Raw genomic sequence first — 23,118 nt, 5'->3', positions numbered from 1 at the left:
CCTAATTTCACCTCACCTAACCTTTAATGAACTCAGCAGGGGAGGTAACCACAGGAGGCAAATATAATAGTGAAACAAGAGCAACATTCCAGCTTTCTGACGTCAGCCTGTTACAAATTGAGTCTGGACCAGACAATCCAGTGACTGAAATCGTGAGAATCGATCTATGCAATTGGGATTCGAAGACATGCATCAACCAAGTCAGCGAGCCTGACCTTCCAATCCAGGTAGTAGCCTGTTACGACAAGCATGGTTTGCTGGAGACCAATTCTTTCCCGGATCTGCATGGGTTCTCACCTTCGATTACGTATATTCCGTATACCAGGGATATTTTCAGTCACGTATAACTGAATTCAAATCAATTAGGTCACCATAGTAACGCGCACATACCAAGTCAACGGGGCAGTGGGGTAGCCTAGTGGTTAAAGCGTTCGCTCGTCACGCCGAAGACCCGGGTTCGATTCCCCCATGGGTACAATGTGTGAAGCCCTTTTCTGGTGTCCCTCGCCGTGATATTGCAGGAATATTGCTAAAAGAGGCGTAAAACCATACTCACTCACTCACTATCAAGTCAACACTCACACAATGGCTCACTGCACCAGATCACAATCACGTCACGATCACGAGTGAGTGAGTGAGTTTTACCCCGGCCTGGAACATCATATGTGTGCAAAACCCCGAAATGTGGCATGTCTTAGACCTTTACCACGAGCAGATGCTCAGAAAACTGGAAACATATTTGGATGGAACCGGATACGAACAATGAATAACGGTTTTTCAGGTTGATATCAAGGTATTTTCAGCATGTCAACTCAACAAAAATATCCATTGTACAATTATGTTTATTCAATGATAATCAATCAACTTTTTGGATTAACTACAAAGCAGGAAATAATATGATCATTCAAATATTCATGCTGTAACATCATCAAAATAAATTTAAAAAATTACGTCAACGACCTCCAGGTTTTTCTAAACATTAGTCATATCTATATCAATTAAACAATTGACTTAAATGACTACATCAAGTGTATCTTATTGAGAATTATTCGTTCGGTTAAATTGATAAAAGTGTATTTTACTGCGTTTCCATTTATTTACTCAAGAGTTAAAGTTCTTAAACGTATAAAGAATATACAAAGGAATATAATCCAGGGATATCAGCTACGTAGATGCATAAAGCCAGGTGATGGGGCCATGTCTTCATCCTTGCTTCTGTTCCTTGTCGATTGACCCAACCTTCACAGTTTTGTCCTTCTTGACATCGATAAACTCCTTCCCGCTGACGTCAGTGTAGTTCCGACATTCCTTTATAGTTCTGTTGGGTACCTGGAAAATAGTATTCGTGCAAAATACATACATTGAAAAAAATCGTCTTTTTCTCAATCGGTAAACCTGTATAATTATGTAAGGTATTCGTCAAATTAAGGAATGTTTTTTAAAATCCAACAATTCGATTTTGCTTCAGTGTATTTGAATTAACAAGCGGGTAATTATTTCTGCTTCAAAATGGCCTTGTGGAGTTACGTCCCTTGATTTAGCCAGTACTCGCTGATCGTGTACGAAACTCGACTCCGCTTGGTTTTGGCCTAGTAATGTCAAACTTACGCTCGCCAGTTTGAACAAAGAGGTGGCATAAATGTCTACGGTCTGATTGGGCCCACCTTCAACAATAACCTGTGATGCCGTGAGATGACTGAAAAGTTCCCTGAAGTGCTGTTGGGGCAAGTACTCTCTTCAATGAAGAGTACTGCATGTAAGCATGTACCTCACCGTGTTAGTCTAGAGTACTGCATGTAAGCTATACCTCACCGTGTTAGTCTAGAGTACTGCAATTTAAGCATGTACCTCACCTTGTTCAGTCTAGAGTACTACAGGTAAGCACTACACCTCACCTTGTTCAGTCTAGAGTACTACAGGTAAGCACTACACCTCACCTTGTTCAGTCTAGAGTACTACAGGTAAGCACTACACCTCACCTTGTTCAGTCTAGAGTACTACAGGTAAGCACTACACCTCACCGTGTCAGTCTAGAGTACTACAGGTAAGCACTACACCTCACCTTGTTCAGTCTAGAGTACTACAGGTTAGCACAACACCTCACCTTGTTCAGTCTAGAGTACTACAGGTAAGCAGTACACCTCATCGTGTCAGTCTAGAGTACTACAGGTTAGCACAACACCTCACCGTGTCAGTCTAAGCACTACATCTCACCTGTGTCAGTCTAGAGTACTACAGGTAAGCACTACACCTCACCTTGTTCAGTCTAGAGTACTACAGGTAAGCACTACACCTCACCGTGTCAGTCTAGAGTACTACAGGTTAGCACTACACCTCACCGTGTCAGTCTAGAGTACTACAGGTTAGCACTACACCTCACCGTGTCAGTCTAGAGTACTACAGGTTAGCACTACACCTCACCGTGTCAGTCTAGAGTACTACAGGTTAGCACTACATCTCACCTTGTTCAGTCTAGAGTACTACAGGTAAGCACTACACCTCACCGTGTCAGTCTAGAGTACTACAGGTTAGCACTACACCTCACCGTGTCAGTCTAGAGTACTACAGGTTAGCACTACACCTCACCTTGTTCAGTCTAGAGTACTACAGGTAAGCACTACGTCTCACCGTGTCAGTCTAGAGTACTACAGGTAAGCACTACATCTCACCTTGTTCAGTCTAGAGTACTACAGGTAAGCACTACATCTCACCTTGTTCAGTCTAGAGTACTACAGGTAAGCACTACACCTCACCGTGTTCAGTCTAGAGTACTACAGGTAAGCACTACACCTCACCGTGTCAGTCTAGAGTACTACAGGTTAGCACTACACCTCACCGTGTCAGTCTAGAGTACTACAGGTAAGCACTACGTCTCACCGTGTCAGTCTAGAGTACTACAGGTAAGCACTACACCTCACCTTGTTCAGTCTAGAGTACTACAGGTTAGCACTACACCTCACCTTGTTCAGTCTAGAGTACTACAGGTAAGCACTACACCTCACCGTGTCAGTCTAGAGTACTACAGGTAAGCACTACATCTCACCTTGTTCAGTCTAGAGTACTACAGGTAAGCACTACACCTCACCTTGTTCAGTCTAGAGTACTACAGGTTAGCACTACACCTCACCTTGTTCAGTCTAGAGTACTACAGGTAAGCACTACACCTCACCTTGTTCAGTCTAGAGTACTACAGGTAAGCACTACACCTCATCTTGTTCAGTTTAGAGTACTACAGGTAAGCACTACACCTCACCTTGTTCAGTCTAGAGTACTACAGGTAAGCACTACACCTCACCGTGTCAGTCTAGAGTACTACAGGTTAGCACTACACCTCACCGTGTCAGTCTAGAGTACTACAGGTAAGCACTACATCTCACCGTGTCAGTCTAGAGTACTACAGGTAAGCACTATGTCTCACCTTGTTCAGTCTAGAGTACTACAGGTTAGCACTACATCTCACCTTGTCAGTCTAGAGTACTACAGGTAAGCACTACACCTCACCTTGTTCAGTCTAGAGTACTACAGGTAAGCACTACACCTCACCTTGTTCAGTCTAGAGTACTACAGGTAAGCACTACACCTCACCTTGTTCAGTCTAGAGTACTACAGGTAAGCACTACACCTCACCTTGTCAGTCTAGAGTACTACAGGTTAGCACAACACCTCACCGTGTCAGTCTAGAGTACTACAGGTAAGCACTACACCTCACCTTGTTCAGTCTAGAGTACTACAGGTTAGCACTACACCTCACCTTGTTCAGTCTAGAGTACTACAGGTAAGCACTACACCTCACCGTGTCAGTCTAGAGTACTACAGGTTACACCTCACCGTGTCAGTCTAGAGTACTACAGGTAAGCACTACACCTCACCTTGTCAGTCTAGAGTACTACAGGTTAGCACTACACCTCACCGTGTCAGTCTAGAGTACTACAGCTAAGCACTACATCTCACCGTGTCAGTCTAGAGTATTACAGGTAAGCACTACATCTCACCTTGTTCAGTCTAGAGTACTACAGGTAAGCACTACACCTCACTTTGTTCAGTCTAGAGTACTACAGGTAAGCACTACACCTCACCGTGTCAGTCTAGAGTACTACAGGTTAGCACTACACCTCACCGTGTCAGTCTAGAGTACTACAGGTAAGCACTACATCTCACCGTGTCAGTCTAGAGTACTACAGGTAAGCACTACATCTCACCTTGTTCAGTCTAGAGTACTACAGGTAAGCACTACACCTCACCTTGTTCAGCACTACAGTTTAGCACTTCACCTTGTCAGTCTAGAGTACTACAGGTAAGCACTACATCTCACCTTGTTCAGTCTAGAGTACTACAGGTAAGCACTACACCTCACCTTGTTCAGTCTAGAGTACTACAGGTTAGCACTACATCTCACCTTGTTCAGTCTAGAGTACTACAGGTAAGCACTACACCTCACCTTGTTCAGTCTAGAGTACTACAGGTAAGCACTACACCTCACCTTGTTCAGTCTAGAGTACTACAGGTAAGCACTACACCTCACCTTGTTCAGTCTAGAGTACTACAGGTAAGCACTACATCTCACCGTGTCAGTCTAGAGTACTACAGGTTAGCACTACACCTCACCGTGTCAGTCTAGAGTACTACAGGTAAGCACTACACCTCACCTTGTTCAGTCTAGAGTACTGCAGGTAAGCACTACATCTCTACCTTGTTCAGTCTAGAGTACTACAGGTTAGCACTACATCTCACCTTGTTCAGTCTAGAGTACTACAGGTAAGCACTACACCTCACCTTGTTCAGTCTAGAGAATACTACAGGTAAGCACTACACCTCACCCTGTTCAGTTTAGAGTACTACAGGTAAGCACTACACCTCACCTTGTTCAGTCTAGAGTACTACAGGTAAGCACTACACCTCACCGTGTCAGTCTAGAGTACTACAGGTAAGCAGTACAGGTAGAGCACTGCACTAGCTCGACGTGTCAGTCTAGAGTACTACAGGTAAGCACTACATCTCACCGTGTCAGTCTAGAGTACTACAGGTAAGCACTACACCTCACCTTGTTCAGTCTAGAGTACTACAGGTAAGCACTACACCTCACCTTGTTCAGTCTAGAGTACTACAGGTAAGCACTACACCTCACCGTGTCAGTCTAGAGTACTACAGGTAAGCACTACACCTCACCGTGTCAGTCTAGAGTACTACAGGTAAGCACTACACCTCACCTTGTTCAGTCTAGAGTACTACAGGTAAGCACTACACCTCACCTTGTCAGTCTAGAGTACTACAGGTAAGCACTACACCTCACCTTGTTCAGTCTAGAGTACTACAGGTAAGCACTACACCTCACCGTGTCAGTCTAGAGTACTACAGGTAAGCACTACACATCACCTTGTTCAGTCTAGAGTACTACAGGTAAGCACTACACCTCACCGTGTCAGTCTAGAGTTCTACAGGTAAGCACTACACCTCACCGTGTCAGTCTAGAGTACTACAGGTAAGCACTACACCTCACCGTGTCAGTCTAGAGTATCTACAGGTAAGCACTACACCTCACCGTGTCAGTCTAGAGTACTACAGGTAAGCACTACATCTCACCGTGTCAGTCTAGAGTACTACAGGTAAGCACTACGTCTCACCTTGTACAGTTTCGTGTACTGTGGGTGATGATGCTCATACACGGGGTCGTTGCTGGCTTTGTTGTAGCAGGGGATGAAGACCCAGCGTCTCAGGGGGCTGTTGTTGGACCCGCTGGTGTGCAGGAGGAGACAACTGAAGAACAGGGCGTCCCCTTTTCAGAAAGAAAATACTTGTGAACAGCCCGCATGCTTCTACGGGGAACACTTACGCAGTGTGATAAAAATTACGGTTATCCTTGCACTCAGCTTGATCTTCCCCATCTGTGTTTATCAAAATATTGTTTCCGAAGCAAAGCGTCTCCGTCTTCGTCATAAACAGATTTAAACACTTGTACCAAAATCCTAAATTTTACAATTCCTTAAAATACAATACACAATTGACTAGTCATTGCGTGTGTTTGTGACGGGTGTGACCGGTGGGGCAAGGCAAGGTCACTGTTTGTCTAAGACTTGGTATCATCAATCTTTGATAGCGATTCATAAACAGGCTCCTGATATAGCAAGAATTGTAGAAGGGTCTTTGCTTCAACAGAGATTTATAATGATTTCACGAAATGGTTATTTTGCTATCATGTTCGTGATTGTAATGAGTAGCAATAGCATCAATACTCGAACTGGGCTTCTTGAAGCAGCTTTGTTTCCAGAAAAACATATCTTTTCTAGCAAACGGTTCATTTGTAATAGTGATGTTATAAGATTTGAAATCATTTAGTTTAATTCCTTGTTGAATTCAAGCGTAAAATGGGGAAAGAGTCCGGTGTATCTATCCTATTTTACGGAGACCGACACCTTGTTTATCAGTGATCCACGTATCTATAGCTCACCTGGTTCCAGCTCCACATATTTATGTGGACAAAGCTTCCTTATTTCATTAACCCTGTCCATATCCGCTCCGTGCTGGCCTTCTCGGAATTTGTGTTCAATTCGCCCGCATCTGTTGGAGCCGTCGAGAATCTGACAGGGGAGACATATAATTAGGCTATCATCTAGTCTCTGACATCAACATGTTTTCTGCGAAAGTCAGTCCTTAAATCATCTCATCAAAACATAGTAAATAACATATTATAAAAGAGAAATGCTTTCTTCATTTTCAAACTGCAGTAATCTACATTTGCCAAATATTATAGACTTGCAAGGGCTGTACTGGACTTAGTTTGTTCAGGGTTCGTATGAGGTGAGGTGAGGTGAGGTGAGGTGAGGTGAGGTGAAATTGGGTTTTACGTCGTGTTTGATAATATTTCGCTGATATGACGACGTGCATGCATGCGTGCGTGTGTATGTGTATGTGCAGCTGCTTGTACTAGCCCAGACTTAAGCTGGTTTTATAGTGCTAGCCCACGTCTTTTGGTATTACGCGGTCGGGGATCGAACCTACGACCTTCCGCTCTCCGGGCGGACTCTCTAACCACTACACCCCGGCCCGAGATTTTATTACCTCCCTTGGTTGGCTTTTTATCTAATCAGATGTCTACGCTGGGAAGTTGAGTGTACCAATCACAACTCACTTTCGCTTTTTAAATTATCTAACCGACTAAACTCGTCAACACAATAATATATTGTTGCAGAGGAACTCTGAAAGAAGCAGTTCTTGCATATATTTTTAAAGTTTCAAACCTGTCAATTTGTCTGTATGTTTTCCCAAAAAATCTAAGTCGCACTGCGAACAAACAGCGGCTGTGGCCACTATTTTTGTTGCCACTGGCAAGCACGGTTTTAACGGCGGCTTATCTGATTTGCTACTGTGAGAAAAACGGAGCCAGCAAAGGGAGGTAATAAAATCATCGGGCCGAGCCGTAGATGCAACCAGGGTTTTGTGGAGAGTTATCATAACGTATACCCTGGAGATTATCGAGGATGTAATAATATATGCCACAATCAGTATTTGCTTAGAATATTCCATAATTTCTAACTATGAAAAAAACAGTTTGTACATTATTTTACGACTCGTTACAATTTGATGACAATGATGCCAATACTTTAAATAAATGTTCGTGTAAAATAATGCTTACTTATAATGATAAGATGAGGTGTTATATTCACCAACGGGTCGTATATATGCATTTTGGCCATAGAAAGATTCCCTACCTTGAGGCCACGAATAGCTGCAAAACTGCTGATGCGGTGATAAACAATTCTCACTCACTCACTCACCTCGAGGCAGCCATTTTCCTTCACGCAGCGATCAACCGGAATAAAGACACTGAGCATGTCCGGAAATAGGCAGCCATTTTGGTACCAGTAGCTAATGAAGATATGTCCTTGGTTAACGATTTACTTCAGAAGTATACTCTGCCGACTTAGAAACGAACATTTGAAATTCATGTGTACAAATACAAATGTAAATGTGGACATCTGTTTATGACACACTTGTTTGAAGAAGGTGGAACGATATCATGTTTGATGTTTGTTTTTTAACACCGCACTCAGCAAACGTACTCAAATCCCAACGTAATGGCGGCGGTTTGTAAATAATCGAGTCTCGGGCAGACAATCCAGTGATCAACATCATGAGCATCGTTCAACGCAATGGGATACGATGACATGTGTCATCCCAGCGAGTCTGACCACGACAAGCATGGTTTGCTGAAGACCAGTATCAAGGAACAACATCAACAGCTGAAGAGGTTCAGAGGTTCATCCGGTTTGCTGTTTAATACCGTTCTGGGATATTCCAGCTATATAATGATAGCCAGAACAGTCGAGTCTAGGACTGAGAACCAGTGATTGATGTCATGAGCAACGATATAGCCAACATGCCAACGCCAATCAACTGACCGATTCTATAAGCTATACGCCGGTCGCTGATTACGCACGGAGGCTGATATGTTAGACAGAAGAGGAAGAATATGGGTGTTATATTAGATGGAGGAGAAGGAGGAGAAGATCTTACCCGTAATCCTGGTGCCAGATGAACTTGCCTCCACTGTTAGGGTTCTTCATCGTTAACTTGCTGTGGTAGTGATATACCTCTCCGCCAAGAAGCTGAAATAGCAGTTTATGTCAAAGACTGATTATAAATACATGGGTGGACATAGGTGTCCAAATTATATGTTTTTCAGTTATACTTATTTTTATGAACTGACTTTAATTTTCGTGTTAACTGAGATATAAACGCCAGAATCGCTGTGCATACTGTATAAATGCGCATCCTATGGCTTTACCTTTTCTGAAAATCCAGCCACCTTTTCACTTCGGGCTATGATGCCCGTGACGTCATTTCCGGGATGGCTCCAAATAACCATTTTCCCCTCTCCGCCATCTCCATCCGGAAGCTGGATAGAATAGTAAAGAATTACTTGAATGAGTTAAAAAATAAAACTTATTACTATGAGTGAGTGAGTGAGTTTAGTTTTACGCCGCTATATTCCAGCAATACGGCGGCGGTCTGCCAACAATCGAGTCTGGGCCAGACAATCCAGTGAACAACAGCATGAGCATCGATCTGCACAATTGGGATACGATGACATGTGTCAACCAAGTCGGCGAGTCTGACCACCCGATCCCGTTAGTCGCCTCTTACGACAAGCACGGGTTACTGAAGATTAGTCCTCAACCCAATCTTCACGGGCGTAAATCAATCAATCAAACAATAGTCAATCAATTGAAAGAAAGAAATATTTAGATATCCTTTTTGCTACTTCAAATTGTTACGATGCAAGTTTTCACTCCTGTTCATCTGTACTCTTGTTATTCAGAATAATAAGAATAACACTAAATGTATAACTACTTTGAACTTATGATACAAAATCAAAATCAAAATAATAACAATGTATATTTATTTATTGCCTGTAATGTTTCCCGTGGCAGAAATACACATACCCCGTAAGCATTCTCGGAAATGGCGTTATGGTCGTCAACGTTCTTCTTGAGTTGGGCCATTTCCTCTTTATCAAGCAAGCCTCTACAAAACAACACGAACTTTTACAAACAGAATGACAACGTGTGATACATCTGGTGTAGAGTGTCAGTCAGTGTAGTGTATTCAAAAGCAAGCGACATATGCCTTTGATTGGTAACTGAAATTAAGACATCTTCACATCTTCGAATTTTGTGTACAGTCTACATAGCTTGTCACTGCCTTTCACTTTTGTCGTGTTCTTCATCTCATTTGGGAGATACAGCACATTCAAAGATGCTGCCGGCAGAAACAACAAGATTGTTTGTTGTTTTACGCCACACTAAGCAATATTCCAGCTATATGGCGGCAGTCTTTGAATAATCGAGTCAGGACCAGACAATCCAGTGATCAACATCATGAGCAGCGATCTACGCAGCTGGGATACGATGACATGTGTCAACCCAGTCAGCGAGCCTGACCACCCGATCCCGTTAGTCGCATCTTCCGACAAGCATGGGTTGCTGAAAGCAAGCTCTAATCCATTGGTCACAAACATCAATTTTCTGTCTCACTGTGCATGTATAGTACCTATTGTCATGGAAACCCGAAAATGGGTCCCACGTCACAGCAACCTAGCATCCTTGTCGTAAGAGGCAAGCTGACGTCAACGTCAAGCACACTAATCGTAGTAACACAAGTCACAGGGACGATGAATAATCTGATTAGAATGTAATCATATCTTATGCAGTCTGTAATTTGATATTGCAAGTCAACATAGCAGACAAGTTATCTGATCGGTAAGGCGTTAAAAGGAAGCGTTTCTAGGGCAAAATATTTATGACAATAAATATTATATTTTATTTAAACTTAAGAATACATTCCCCATGCCTTATTAATTATAATCTGAGAGTGAGTGAGTGAGTTTAATTTAACGCCGCACTCAGTAAAGATTCCAGCTATATGGCGGCGGTCTGTAAATAATCGAGTCTGGACCAGACAATCCAGTGAACATCAAGAGCATCGATCTACGCAGTTGAGATACGATGACATGTGTCAACCAAGTCAGCGAGCCTGACCACCCGATCCCGTTAGTCGCCTCTTACGACATATGAGTAAAAAACACGCCCGAGAAACATTTTGTTTACTTCAACCCTTCTGAATACAATGGCTGTGCATACATAGCTGACTTTGTCAGTAATATAATGTCTAGTGGGGATTTGTATTTCTTATAAAATAACAATCCTGATAAAATTCGCGTTAGAATTTATTAATGTTTTGCTCTTCAGAAATCCATGCTTGTAAATTAGGGGCCTCTGGTGGCTTGAGGGGGTGCAACTTTGTCGTCACACTTCACTGTATCCCAATGTCGTAGGTCGATGTTCATGATATCAGTCACTGGTTTGTCTAGTCCAGACGTGAACATTGAATGACCACCAGTGCATTAATAATCCTCTGACCGCTGTGATTGGGTGATTTTGTGTAGGATTTTTGTGTTTTTAAAATGTACACCCATCAAGCAATTGAAACTGGCCCATGTCTTTCAATATGTAGCGCTGTCATTTTTAACACAATGACTTATGCTGAATGTGTGCGATATTTTCAAGTACATGACATTTGGTGCGGAAATGGGGCTGGTGTGTTCAACCCTTGTACTCGGAGAAGGAATAGATTAACCAAAACATTTGTGTATTTATTGTGGCTTTAAGGCCACATTGTGCATATATACACATTTAAGGGCTGTTAACGACTTGAATCCAGGGCTCAGATTTTCGAAGCTCTTAGCGCTACGATAGTCGTAAGTTAATGTTAATGTATGGCACTTACGACTATCTTAGCGCTAAGAGAGCTTCGAAAATCTAGGCCCAGCTGGGCCCTTATTCTCGAAACGATCGTAGCCCTAATCTGTGATCGTAGCCAATGTGTTAGGAATGGGCGTAAGAAGTTCGTAGGGCTACGAACGTTTCGAGAATAGCTCGCCCGGGTCTAGATTTCCGAAGCTCTCTTAGTGCTAAGATAGTCGTAAGTGCCATACATTAACATTAGCTTACAACTATCTTAGCGCTAAGAGAGCTTCGAAAATCTAGGCCCTGATCCACAAAGCATTCGTAACTTTACGACCTTGTATTTCTTATAAAATAACAATCCTGATAAAATTCGCGTTAGAATTTATTAATGTTTTGCTCTTCAGAAATCCATGCTTGTAAATTAGGGGCCTCTGGTGGCTTGAGGGGGTGCAACTTTGTCGTCACACTTCACTGTATCCCAATGTCGTAGGTCGATGTTCATGATATCAGTCACTGGTTTGTCTAGTCCAGACGTGAACATTGAATGACCACCAGTGCATTAATAATCCTCTGACCGCTGTGATTGGGTGATTTTGTGTAGGATTTTTGTGTTTTTAAAATGTACACCCATCAAGCAATTGAAACTGGCCCATGTCTTTCAATATGTAGCGCTGTCATTTTTAACACAATGACTTATGCTGAATGTGTGCGATATTTTCAAGTACATGACATTTGGTGCGGAAATGGGGCTGGTGTGTTCAACCCTTGTACTCGGAGAAGGAATAGATTAACCAAAACATTTGTGTATTTATTGTGGCTTTAAGGCCACATTGTGCATATATACACATTTAAGGGCTGTTAACGACTTGAATCCAGGGCTCAGATTTTCGAAGCTCTCTTAGCGCTACGATAGTCGTAAGTTAATGTTAATGTATGGCACTTACGACTATCTTAGCGCTAAGAGAGCTTCGAAAATCTAGGCCCAGCTGGGCCCTTATTCTCGAAACGATCGTAGCCCTAATCTGTGATCGTAGCCAATGTGTTAGGAATGGGCGTAAGAAGTTCGTAGGGCTACGAACGTTTCGAGAATAGCTCGCCCGGGTCTAGATTTCCGAAGCTCTCTTAGTGCTAAGATAGTCGTAAGTGCCATACATTAACATTAGCTTACAACTATCTTAGCGCTAAGAGAGCTTCGAAAATCTAGGCCCTGATCCACAAAGCATTCGTAACTTTACGACCTGTCGTAACTCGACAGTTTACTATGGGCTTACAAACGTCATAGCGCTACGAACGCTTTAATGTTGACTGTGACGTCAAATAACACGCAAAGGAATACACCTTTTAATGGAGTACTATTTTCACAAGAGATTATTTCATGAGAAAAGAGCTACCTGACGATGATGTACCCATGGTCATCGTAGGCTTTTTTGACATTGTCATCAACGTCGAAGTTGTTGTCAAATGTGAATTCTGCATGACAAAACAAACAACTGATTAAAATAAAAACAACATGACACATGTAAAATTAACGAACCTCGTCAATCCGGACACTTATTTCAGACGCTTATGTTTAGAGACGTCTACATATTCAAAAAAATGATATAACGTAATAAAGATTATTAATTTGGAAGATCCTAAGAAGGCCTCTGTCCAGATTGACGAGGTTTCTGTACATGAACCTACAATGATAACATGTGTGATGTGTTTATTAAATTAACTGTTTATTAAATTAACTTCGAGATTCATAATGACCTGATTTACACAAAGCTTTTCTCCACATCGCCGTGAAATGACTGAAACACCGTTCACAGCAGCGTCGACATCATCCTCACTCACTCACTAACTCAACAAAACGGACACCTACATTTTCAGTCACACATTAATACATCAGTACATTCCTTTAGTACATCGGAAAACAAACTAAACCTGGCGCAACAAGTTTCTCCCGCAGTTAAGTGTGCAGGTTTGTTGAAATAGTATCGGTTCACTAAACGTGGTAACGTAGATCAGCAGAAACTGTAGCTTTACATGAAACCTACCTGACGCCGTCGACATCGTTACGTGATTGTGTCGCAACTGTCCCAGTTCCAGACAACCTTGACCACAACAACAGCGTAACCCGATCACTGTTATCTCTGCCAACAGGACAGCTCTGTACTACATAGATAGCCGAAATCGTTCCACGTCCGACATCTCATTTGTTGAACCGTACATGGACATGCTCTATCATAATCCAATGATAGATGCTTAGTTCAAACATATACTACCCATCAAAAGTTTAGACTCATTAGTGTAAATGTAGCCACTTACTTCAGTCAACTGTTCTGAACTAGCTTTTGCCAAATATTCCATACTGTTTAAAGGTACTGTTTACACATGAACTGATGTATTGTAAAACAAATTTGTAACGTTGAAAAGATTATTATCATGAGTTCAATAAATGATGAAACTCAGTGAAAATTGACGAATTCTTAACAAAACTTTACAACAAAACGCAGCTGTTCACATGTACGATATTTGCACATGCTTTTCAGCAATTTGATGCATGATCCTCGTGCAATTCATCTGCATAAGGTTTACAGTTGGTTCCCCTAAATTAGTGGAGAATTTCATCTTCGATGTAACCACCTATATATACATAACATATAGTGAGTTCTTAACGTGAGTCTAAACTTTTGATGGATAGTATATATAGTTTCCATGAACATAATTTGGCAGAGCTGTTTACAATTTATGTAAGTGCAAACAAAATCATTGGAGACACATACCTAATTTACTCGGTGGGGGGTGGGGGTGGGGGTAGCCTAGTGGGTAAACTCGTCACTACGATGTGTGAAGCCCATTCTGGTGTCCCCCGCCGTGATATTGCTGGAATATTGCTAAAAGCGGCGTAAAACTAAAATCATTCACTCACTCACGTAATGTACACATCCACACATTGTCAAACCAGCTGCATTCCAAGAATTCACAAAATGATCAGGAATGAAAGACTGTGTGAGCATATGCAGGGTTGCTTATTTGTTGTTTAACACTCACTCGGTAATATTCCAGCCACATGGCGGTCTCTAAATACTAGTATGCGAGTTTGGACTAGACAATCCAGTGTTTGAAATCATGAGCATCAATCTGGGCAGTTAGGATACGATGACATATGTCAACCCAGTCAGCGAGCCTGACCACCTAATCCCGTTAGTCCCTTCTTTCTACAAGCATGGGTTCCTGAAGACCAATTCTAACACGGTTCGTCACGGGTCCAAGCATGCCTACTTTCACACCTGATGCCATTCCTGATTTTCACAGATTCATTCAGATAATGTTCACCGCTGTTTGTTTTTATCCCCAAATAGAATCTGTCTCGTCGGAAAGTCGTGACTGAATTTGCGTAATATATTTGATTATTAAAGGAAGAGACAGAAATGAAACAAATGTTTCCAGAGCAACACTGACCCCGCTTTTAAAATGTTATCCTCATATGTGTTTGTACATTCCTTGTTTGCTAAAAACCCAGGCTTTGCTTAATAATACCAGGTCAAGGCATCCTTCAGAAGTTGCTACTTGGGCAGTTTTGATGCTCAGCCCTGAACCTTGCTCACGTGTTAGTTTTTCTTGAAGCATAGATAAGCTCTGATACTCTGGGTATATACTGAAATCGAACCGTGAACTTATTTCTCGGTACTATTTCTGTCAAACTAACTGTAATTCCTTCCTTCCCGTATAATAAAGAGGAAAAAGAACAAGCAGTTGTCGCTAAGGTGACATAATCCCCCGCCGCAAAATATCAAATTAAAACTTAGTAAGAGTAATGAAAGTGAAGGTCGTAGTTTAGGATGAAGTTAAATGTCAACGAAAACACGACCAGTCAACCTCTCTTGATATCTTGCTCTGCTCTGTAGCTGTTCAAACACACAAATATTTTCAAGACTCACTTTCACCTTGACATTTTTTTTATGTCATGCGGTATGAAATATGCAAAGAATAGTAATAGAGAAACTGCTTATAAAAACATTCAAGAGAAGTCTTGAAAGTCTATGAAGAAAATCCAGTGAACTGTTCGTGAGATATCTTGCTGACAATCTTAACATACTGAAATCTTCAAAGTGTCGCTCTGACCTTGAAAACCCGGTGAATGGTTCTTGGGATATCCCGCTGACAAGCTTAACATGCAGGTTAACATGCTAAATTCTTTAAAGTGTTGCTGTGACCTTGAAAAATGGTGACGGTCACCAAAATCAACTGGGCCCTGCGCCTTCCCTATATCAAGCTTGGTGTCAAACAGGAAGTAAATCCAGTAAGCTTGAGTATCAAGGGTAAAACGTTAATCCCCTGAAGTCAAGGTCACCAGTTAACGGTTCTGAGAGTGAGTATCTTACGCCGCACTGAATATTCCAGCTATATGGCGGCGGTCTGTAAAAATCGAGTTACCAGAGTCCCAACAGCATGGTGACGCCAATTGGTCCGATGACATGTGTCAACCTCACTGACCACCCGATCCCCTTACCTTTCTTATACTGCAAGCACATGATAAACCTAGGTACCAAGTATGAAAAGAATCCAGTCAATGGTTCTTAAGATATTCCAATTCGTACGGAACGTAGTATTTCTGTGCTGTTAACTTATGGCTAAATTCGACTGCAATCGCCAGCGGCTGAAGGGATGGTGTAAATCCAGCTAGGGTCCATGCAGGTAGCAAACGTAATGTAAGTCCCCATGGTTCCTAGTATGGTGATCTACCTTCAGTTGTTGGCGATCTATAGCCCGTGTTTTATACTGTATTGTCTTCTTTAATTGGAATGTTTTAGCTTTGCTCGCTGGTTTTATATTATATCTGTGATTTTCTAGTATTTTTACTGTCCATCGTCGACAGGTTTTAATCTTCAAAATGTTTTCACTTTTTATTGTATAAATTGTTTTCGTCACGATATGGCTGAGATATTGCCGATGTGACGTTAAATATTAACTCACTCACTCCAATTCGTACGGTCGGACGGACGGAGCCTAATACTATATCCCCCACTGCGCGCTAAAAGCGAGGCAGGGGATAAAAACATTACTTTAAGAAGGCTGACAGACAGATCTGTTAAGAGAGAAACAATTAATCGATTTATTATGCAAACACCAAATGTCACATGTTGGTGAATTACACTTTACCAGATGTAAGGTATGTCTAAAAAAAACCGGCTAGAAACAAACTGTGTGATGCAAGGTGATTGTCAAAATTAATGGTCTTCAGTGATTTATCAACCTTCTTGAAAACCGTCAAAATCAAGAATGACACCCCATGCACGTGTATGGGGCTACTGCGTTGTGCACGTGCCTTCCTTGCGGTGTGTTTAGGGGTGGTGATAAAGAGAAATGGTGGGGCGTTTATGAGATGTCTATCATTAAATGGTTTTTTAACGCTTATTCTTCATATTCAAATTGAAAGTTTAGATTACCCTACTTTTTTTAAGAGTATATATTCTCGCTATTTCAAGAGCCCCGAACATGCCATGGTTGGTCGTCAATTGCGGATGATGGTCGTTGGCAACTGAACAAATTGGATGGTCATGATCAGGTTCGATGAATCCGTTGATGGTGTGTCCGAGGTTCCAAGTAGATGTGGTTCCTTGCTCATAATATCAATCGACCCGTGAAGATCCGTGGTAGAATAGGTCTTCAGCAACCCATGCTTGCCACAAAAGGCGACTATGCTTATCGTAAGAGGCGACTAACGGGATCGGGTGGTCAGGCTTGCTGACTTGGTTGACACATGTCATCGGTTCCCAATTGCGCAGATCGATGCTCATGCTGTTGATCACTGGATTGTCTGGTCCAGACTTGATTATTGACAACCCGCCGCCATATTGCTGGATTATTGCTAAGTGCGGCGTAAATCTAAACTCACTCACTCATAATATCAATCACTGGAACGTTAAACCATTTACTATCTCGAATATTGCTCAGTGTGGTGTTAAACAACCCACACACTCCTACGAATGATACGACTGTGGCCTGTATATGTTTGAGTCTGGGCTAGATAATCCAGTGACTGATATCATGAGCAACGGCTCGGACCGACCGATCCAAATGTCGCCTCTTACGACCGACATGGGTTGTAAAAGCCATATTTTAAACAAGAATCGGGATGAGGCTTGCAAGGTTATTCACAGCACGGAGTGAGTGAGTGAGTTTGGTTTTACGCCGCTTTTAGCAATATTCCAGCAATATCACGGCGGGGAACACCAGAAATGGGCTTAACACATTGTACCCATGTGGGGAATCGAACTCGGGTCTTCGGCGTGACCAGCGAACGCCTTAACCACTAGGCTACCCCACCACCCCATTCACAGCACGGACATTCAAATAGGCGTTTTCTCATTGTTCTTGATGTACTTATCTACAAAACTGCCTTGACCCTCATTCCCCTCGCATAGGCAACACGTGACGTAACCCGCGTGGACAGTGTTTATCACGATCACTCACGTGACACGTGTGTGCAGCTCGTTTAACCGGGTCAGTCTGTTATTGTTGAAGATTGGGTCTTTTGTTTACTAGCAAGATAAAAGTCAGGTCATGTGAAAGATTATACTTCCGGCGTGGGCATTGGCGGAAGGGCTCGCTAAAATCATCGATAATCGGAACTATCGTCAATAGGAAAACATATTTATGATTATCTATATGAAAAATTTTGATAATACATTAACTTTTGTGATAGATTTTTTTTATTTCCTCACACAATTGACAAATTTAGGACTTTATTCATGGACTGCTTCCAAACTGTGTTCAGGACGCTGTTTTGTTAATAATCCATGCAAAAATATCACCACTTACTAGTGATGTGAAATATATTCATTCCTTTCAGACAGTTTTGTTCAAAGTCTCCGATAGTTATTGATAATCGATCGATATTAAGTTAACGATTATCGATCTCTATGATCTATATCGATAGCCAGCCCTGATTGGATCAGAAACTTCTCCCGCGGAAAAAGGCGACAAGATTATTGTTTACCAAAAATGCTCCAGAAATATCGACGTACTGTCCAACTATATGCGTTAGTCGTAGAATATTCTAATCGATCCATGACACACAATTTCCAACTCAATCAAATTTTGGTATCAATACTATCTATTTCATCAACGAATATCTATAATTTAGAATCATGACTTTAAAGGAGCACTGATCCAGAACGATTCTTGTTTCGCGTCAACAATCTAACGACCGTGACAGACACCGGAACTGGGCAGCTGACCACCATGGCAGATTTGTCATTCGAGCCGTCTCGACGGGAAATCCCCTTTCGGTTATCTGAATGCTGATTGGGTCATTACATCCTTATCTACCCAGACCACAAACATGGACGACATTAATTTCTGGGAATCAACCCAAACAAACCTCTTAATCAAACAACTCTTAAATACCATTATAAGCCCAAACCTCAAAACGCTTGCTCGTAAAAACTCATTCTATCCCCCATAACGCAACATATATCAAACATCATAACTGAACACAACCTAAATAAGCTAAAACAAAACTCCACCTCATCCAGTATCGTCACTCCTCACCGACAAATTCCTTCCAAAATCCCCCACATGTTCGTGTGTTTAGCAACGAGCATGCCGACCAAGCAGCCAAAGCGAACTTTAAACTCCCAGAAGTTAACTTAAACATACCCTCATCTATAAACGAAATAAATAGCCTATCAAAGCTAAAGATATCCCATAAGTGTCAAGGTAAGTACCAAAATTCAAATTCTTAACTAAAACATCTACTCCAAAAACTAAAAAAGTATCATAAATCCAAAAATATAACCAAAATACAAACAGGTCACGCAAAATTTAATTCCCATCTATCATAAAACAACAACAACACCAAACAGTGATTGAGTGAGTTAAGATTTTAAGTCACATTGGCAATATTTCAGCCATATATGGATTTCTGATACAGATATGGATTTCTGTAGGGGTTTTAGTTTGCTTTGTGACAGATTTTGGTCAGGAAAGAAAAAGTTCTTATTCTTGGTGATATGAATGTGCATTTTGATAACCCATCTAAGTCCTTTGTTAAGAGAATACTTTACGTTTTGGAAGCACATGTATTACAGCAGCACATACAAGAGGCTACACACAAGTCTGGCCATATATTAGTTGGATAGTCACTAAGCATGGTGACAACCTGGTCAAGCATGTTCACATTGAGGATAGACAAATGTCTGACCACTTCTTGATAACTTTCACCATGGACATACACAAGGAGCTGCAGAGTGAAAGCACTGTGCGTTGTCGCAATATCAAGAACATTCATATGGAGGAATTCAAAAATGAAATAGTTCAGTCCTTTGGTAATACATGTGAAACCACTGATTGTCTGGTTGATAGTCTGCACAGAACTCTTGCAACTTTGCTTGACATATATGCTCCATCCAAGGTGAAAAGAGTTAGGAAATAGAACTAAACCCCATGGTATTCAGATGCGATTTTATATGCTAAAAAACGCAAGCGTAGCTCTGAGCGTAAATGGAGGAAGAGTAAGCTTGAAATCAACAGATAAATCTACAACAGTGTGAGAAATTTTGTCAATACCCATGTAGGGAAACTGATTACTACAATAAGGCTATTATAAGCAAGGCTCGAGATCCAAAAGCCTTGTTCTCCACTTTATTCACATTGATGGGGAAGAACTCGGAAGTTATTCTACCAGTTGGGTATGATGATTCTTCTCTGGAGTACTTCTCTGACAAGATCCATAATCACATCCAACTTTACCAGTGTGCAAGAGGTCACCAAAACTCATGAGTACAATGGATAGCCTGTGGATAGTTTCAGACCCTTGACTGAAACTGAGGTTCTGAAACTAACCGTGAGCTCAAAGCCAACTTTTTGCACTCTGGATCCGATTCCGACGAAGTTGTTCTTGAACTGTATTGATGTGCTTTTACCTATCATTACCCAGATCATCAACCTAAATTTACAAGCAGGTAAAGTGCCAGATTCTTTCAAGTCAGCCGTGGTCAAGCCACTGTTGAAAAAGTCTAACTTGGACCCAAGTTTGCTGAAGAATTACCGGCCAGTGTCCAATGTATCATTCATTTTTTAAACTTCTTGAGAAAGCAGTTAAACTCAGACTTCGGGAGCATTTAGTTGTCAATGATCTTCTTTACAAATACCAATCGGCCTACAGGATGGGACATTGAACAGAACAGCCCTGAATTGTGTGCTTAACGATGTAAACATGATTGTTGACAGTGGTGATGTTTCTTTACTGGTATTGCTCGATCTTTCCTCGGCTTTTGATACGGTGGATCACCAGAGATTGTCAGAACGCTTTCCGTGTGAGTTTGGAGTACAAAGAACTGTTCTCACCTGGTTCAAGTCCTATCTGACGGACAGAAGACAATGTGTGATGATAAGGGACATCCAACTGACATATGGAGTTCCCCAGGGTTCCGTGCCTGGTCCCGTACTGTGTACCCTATATACATGTCAACTTGGAAACATCACACAAGAACACAGTGTTCCACACCACTTCTAAGCTGATGATTCCCAGCTGTGGAAAGGTCTTCCTCTGGACCCTCAGTTACAACAATCAGCTGTACAGGACATGGAATCATGCATTCAAGATATCAAGACTTGGATGGCAACTAACAAGCTACTGCTGAACGACGAGAAAACAGAAGCTATAGTCATCGGACCATCGTTTAGACTCAAAAAAGCTTTGCGCCGATCATCTATCTGTGTGGACAGCTGACATCAAATTCTTACCGGTTGTGGAAACCTGGGTGTTCAACTTGATACCAACCTCACTATGACAGATCACATCAACTATCTTTGTCGTATCTGTTATTTCCATTTAAGGAATATTGGCTCAATTCGCCACCTTTTGACAGTTGACGCCACATCTTGTGAGATCGGTCATATTTTCGAGATTCAAATTCAAAACACTGCCACAAGAATCGTCACAAAAAACCAGCTTGAAATCTCACATATCACCAGTATTGAGATATCACTACACTGGCTTCAAATAACGAAAAGAGTGCATTTCAAACTGTTTACTCTCATATACAAAACTATCCTTCATCAAGCTCCCAGCTATCTCAACGATCTCATTGCTGTGTATGAACCTGCAAGAGATCTCAGATCTGCTCATCAACTACAGCTTCAATTGCTGCCATACCGTATGAAAACTTTTGGATCACGATAATGCTAATTGCTGCTGCACGCAAATGGAATTGTCTGCCATTAAACGTCAGGACCGTCCCAACACTTGATGCATTATCATTGAACTCTTGGCCCCGTTCCTCAAAGCGATCGTAGCGCTACGACAGTCGTTAAAGTATGGGAGCTACGATCATATTAGCGCTACGGTCGCTTTGAGGAAGGGGTCCCTGGTCAATCACTTCTGTAACCTTGACTTTGGAAATAAAGAAGATGAGATCATGCTTCAGTGCTACTTTGTCCCTTGCCACACTGAATGTTGACTAACGGAAGTCTACAGCTTCAAGTTGCAAGGTGGCATCTGTGTCTATGTCTGAAAACAAATACGTGGAGAACTAGGCAGAATGACCAGGAGAATCATTCCTCCCGTCCCCGCAACCCGGACATCCAGTTGTCGGATCTTCTCTGACAGGAGCTGCCTCTACATCGAGGTCCAGAACATGTTGACTGCTTGATGCAGCATAGAATGTTCTGACCTAAAATATGAGCATAGTACAATTCTAAGTAATATGTGCAGGAGATGCTGTTTGATAACCTACTAAATAAAAACAAATGCATGTTTAGAAAGTTGGGTCGATAATAAATCCAAGTATTAGAAATTTTGTTGTAAGATTAATCTTCTTGTGTCAGTTGCCGCTGAAGAATATACTGGTTGCCAGGTGGAGATTTCGACAAAACGTGTGTTTCATTCTTGGCTGGGAGATCCAGGATCCACATGAATGACCAGTAGTCCAATCCCATCTTATAACCAAAGCAGTACCATGCATCGTGTCTGTGAACATAAGTGGTGCATCACAGCGTGGATTGTACGTGCCACCGGCTTTCCCTTTCACTAACTCCATGATAGGAACCAGGTAACCAATACGCTTCAGTGAGGAGACGAGATCATGTAGTGGCTCCGAAGTTTCTGAAGTGTGGTCATCATCATCCTCATCTTCTGGCAGTGGCATGTTGAGAAGATCTTCCTCAGATGCTGACATGTCGATATCTCCTCCAAAGGTAGCCCTGATAGAGATATGAGATTTTCACTTGCAGAGGAACATGTCGTTGGAACTCTGTTGAGGGAGAGAATCCTCTGCTTCGATCAGTGGTTTTTATTTTTGTATATCACACCACGCTAGCCTACACATAATACTGCATACAAACCGGTATGCGATACAACTGACATACTGTATCATGGAAAATATCTTGACAATCCGCCTTTCTCATGGACAACATGTTGTGTATAGTTTTTACTGGACAGCGATACCGTGAGATCAGCATAAGACATCATAAGTGTATCTGTTTTTCTTTGTAACAAAGATGAAATCTGCACATACCTTGTGCCACTGACATTAGGGTACTAATCTTCATCAACTTCCTTCTCATCCAACACTTCTTCTTGTCCTTTGTTGAAGCTGAAATAATTTAATGCAATCAATTGGTGTAACTCATTACTGTAATAACAAAATAGAAACATGTATTTTTAAATGCCATGAAATAAAGAGTCCTGCCAATATTTAGCTTTATATAAATAAAATATAATTTCACATAAATAAATGTAACTCTATTCATATTGTTTTATTGGCATACATCCATGAGTGTAACAGTAGCAGAGATTTCCTCCTTCCTTCCCCAGTAAGGTAATATGTGTCACAAACATTGAGGCTACAGAGACTAGTGGGCGGAAAAGGTGACACTCTGG

At 41.7% G+C, this 23,118-nt stretch overlaps 1 protein-coding gene across 1 annotated transcript; it reads right to left on the bottom strand.

Annotated features, from left to right (window-relative positions):
• Window positions 1–824: 824 nt before the first annotated feature.
• LOC124270052 (L-proline trans-4-hydroxylase-like) lies at window positions 825–13,400 on the bottom strand. The gene is made up of 9 exons (XM_046705076.1): window positions 13,283–13,400; window positions 12,635–12,713; window positions 9,441–9,522; window positions 8,783–8,893; window positions 8,512–8,603; window positions 7,773–7,863; window positions 6,446–6,575; window positions 5,622–5,773; window positions 825–1,329 (listed from the first exon to the last, which is right to left on the bottom strand). Exons 1-9 carry the CDS (start codon window positions 13,296–13,298, stop codon window positions 1,204–1,206), a joined length of 879 nt encoding a protein of 292 aa, XP_046561032.1. The 5' UTR covers window positions 13,299–13,400; the 3' UTR covers window positions 825–1,203.
• Between the last annotated feature and the right edge of the window lie 9,718 nt (window positions 13,401–23,118).

This window comes from Haliotis rubra, unplaced genomic scaffold (assembly GCF_003918875.1).
Source record: "Haliotis rubra isolate DU_JTF1 unplaced genomic scaffold, ASM391887v1 Scf1493, whole genome shotgun sequence".
Lineage (NCBI taxonomy): Eukaryota > Metazoa > Mollusca > Gastropoda > Lepetellida > Haliotidae > Haliotis > Haliotis rubra.
This window is presented reverse-complemented; position numbering and strand designations above follow the sequence as displayed.